Below are 2,850 nucleotides of genomic sequence, written 5' to 3'. Positions count from 1 at the left end.
ATATTTTGGGATGGCTTGCCCTGGCTCCTATACCACAAACACACCAAGTGGGTATCAAATGTTTATTACTCACACACACACTGAGGCTTCATGTGGAGAGTGTCATGGCTACCAATCCAAAATGGCTTGAGAGAGGGGACAAAGATGACTCATTAGGGGTCTTTTGGTGGTTTAGGGGAAGCACTGGGGGTAAGAGCCTGTGCAGCAGGTCCTTTCTTGGTTAGAACCACCCCACCAAGTCCAATGAAGGAACATCCAGTCTGTCCTAACAGCTTATCCAGGTGTGGGGCAGAGGGTGAAGACAGAGGGGTGAGGGTTAAAAGACATCAGCTTCAAACATCGAAAATGAACTCAGACTCTTTAATACAAGCACTTTCCATTTAACACAGGGAGAAAATGGAACAGATAGAATGATTTACAAGGTGGCTCAGGATTCATCTTTGACTATACTTATTGTAAGCGATTTTGAAGAAGGCCCAATAGAAAAATAAGGCATAAGCTTTTCTGCAAAAGATTCACTGAATGTATATAAGTGTGAATTATTACCCAAATTGTAAAACGAAACTTCTCCTAACTCATAGTCCAGAAAAATGCCGATGTGCCTGAGGTTTGCTGAGTCTTCTGTGCCGCATGTACTGGTCCAGAACTGAATTTGCCAGCAGCCAGTGTTTGCCGATGGAGCTATCAGAACATTTCTGGGGAAAGACTCCTTACACACGCCCATGGACCATTCGCCGAAGCCACCGATTTCTACCTGCCAAAAATGCCTGCCAGCAGCAAATCCCTCACAACTCAGGACAGCTGGGTGAGAAGTAAATGTCCGGGGATTATTAGCACCACTTGGCTTCATCTTTTGAAATGTGATGGTCTTCCTATCTTCTGAGATAAGAAGATTGTGATGAGCAGTTTGGGGATCGAGGGTCAAATCTACCTGAAATGTGCTGATCGTTTTCTGCAGCCCAAAATATTGTGGGGGGAGACTGCAGATCTCCTTCCTTAATTTATATGAAAAGACTGCTGGGGTCTCTAGCTGTTCATACATGTTGTGAAGACTTTCAATGCCGGTCAGTAAATCTAGGTCTGTCTGCAGACGCTTCTTGGTTATTTCACTAATCAGACTCCTGAGTGTGGAAAGGTAGTCTGACAACTGGTTTTTGTTTTCTATTAGTTTTTCTTGAACACGATTCTCTTCAATTAGCAACCTAATATGAATCGTACCCTGCTCCTTGCCCAAGAAATGCCTAAATTGTTCAAATTCAGAGCGCAGTTTGGATCTTCGATTTTCCAGCTTCCATCTCGACTGAAATAGTTTTGAGACTTGCATTTTTAACCCCTTTTCAGCATCCTCAACCTGATTCATCAGGGGCTCAATGTAGCTTTTGAGCTTCTTCCTGTGACCAGCCGCAGCCTGCTCCATGGGGATGAGGGGGTGGTCCTGGTGGTCGGAGGAGACCCTGCACTGGGGACACAGCAGCTCCAGGTCCTTTTCACAGAACAGGGCCAGGGCCTGATTGTGCCGCTCACACAGGGGCCTTTCGTCCTGCACCTTCCTCTTGCTCCTCGCGCCGGGAAGCTGCCTGACCAAACCAGTCACGTGACGTAGCTGCGTGTTCCTCCGGAAGTCCCTGTCGGGGCAGTGGTGGAGGCACACGGGACAGGGGAGGATGTGCTCTAGGCCTTCCCAGCGCTGCCCGATGCAGCCGACACAGAAGTTGTGCCCACAGGCGATGGTCACTGGGTCTGTCAGGGGATCCAGGCAGATGGGGCAGCTGGCCTCCGCGTGGAGCTCAGCCAGGGAGGCTGCAGAGGCCATGGTGCAGGGAGGGTGTCTGCGTCAGGAAACTCCCTTAGAAATGTCTGGTTGTCCGGGAGCTGGAAAAGTCGGCAGCTGATGACTCTTCAGCCTTCTGCCTGTTCTGCAAAAGCTGCCTGGAGGTGCAGGTTTCCCGAGTGTGCAGCCGACTGCAGCCACTCAAGCCTGTGTCCGTTCCTTTCCCTTCAGCTCTGCAATGGCTGCCAGGAGTGACAGCCCCAAGTCAATCTCTGCTTCTGGCTTTACTTTACTTGGTGGCTGGAAATTGAAGCTTGCTATGTAATCCTCTTCTTAGGAAAGAGCCACAACTCCAGGTAGCAATGGAAATCAACGACACAGGGACACAGTTAGCAAAGTCCAGATGCGAGCAGCTCTATGGGACAATTCACCAGGTTCCTTCAAGAGAATAATGAGAAAAAAAGAATATATATTAAAAAGATAAAGAGCATATATATCATTGGTGATATTTTACCAGGTTTATTCTCTGTACTCAGATACATAAAAAAAATATTTTTAGGGGCACCTGGGTGGCTCAGTCAGTTGGGCGACTGACTTTGGCTCAGGTCATGATCTCCTGGTTGGTGGGTTCGAGCCCTGCGTTTGGCTCTGTGCTGACAGTTAGCTCAGAGCCTGGAGTCTGTTTCAGATTCTGTGTCTCCTTCTCTCTCTGACCCTCCCCTGCTCATGCTGTCTCTCTCTCTCTCTCAGAAATAAATAAAATGTTAAAAACATTTTTTTTTAATTTTTTATAAATGGGGCACCTGGGTGGCTCAGTAGGTTGAGAGTCCTACTTTGGTTCAGGTCACAATCTCACAGCTAGTGAGTTCAAGCCCCCAACAGGCTCTGTGCTGACAGCTCAGAGACTGGAGCATGCTTCAGATTCTGTGGCTCCCTCTCTCTCATGATGTCTCTCTCTTTTTCTCTCTCTCAAAAATAAATAAAACATTAAAAATTTTTTAAGATAATTGTAGTTATTTGGCTTAGTGGATATTTGATGATTTTAAAAAAGGGGAATAATATGGTTTTGTTAGTGAAGA

General features: G+C 47.0%; 1 protein-coding gene across 1 annotated transcript; it reads right to left on the bottom strand.

Annotated features, from left to right (window-relative positions):
* Nucleotides 1-343: 343 nt before the first annotated feature.
* LOC144222256 (tripartite motif-containing protein 60-like) lies at nucleotides 344-1,984 on the bottom strand. The gene has a single exon (XM_077752750.1). The coding sequence runs from the start codon at nucleotides 1,811-1,813 to the stop codon at nucleotides 428-430; it is 1,386 nt and encodes a 461-aa protein (XP_077608876.1). The 5' UTR covers nucleotides 1,814-1,984; the 3' UTR covers nucleotides 344-427.
* Nucleotides 1,985-2,850: the final 866 nt, after the last annotated feature.

The sequence above is a fragment of the Crocuta crocuta genome, unplaced genomic scaffold (genome assembly GCF_008692635.1).
Source record: "Crocuta crocuta isolate KB4526 unplaced genomic scaffold, BGI_CrCroc_1.0 scaffold346, whole genome shotgun sequence".
Lineage (NCBI taxonomy): Eukaryota > Metazoa > Chordata > Mammalia > Carnivora > Hyaenidae > Crocuta > Crocuta crocuta.
Note: the sequence above shows the minus strand (reverse complement) of the source record. Positions and strands in the feature narration are given on the sequence as shown.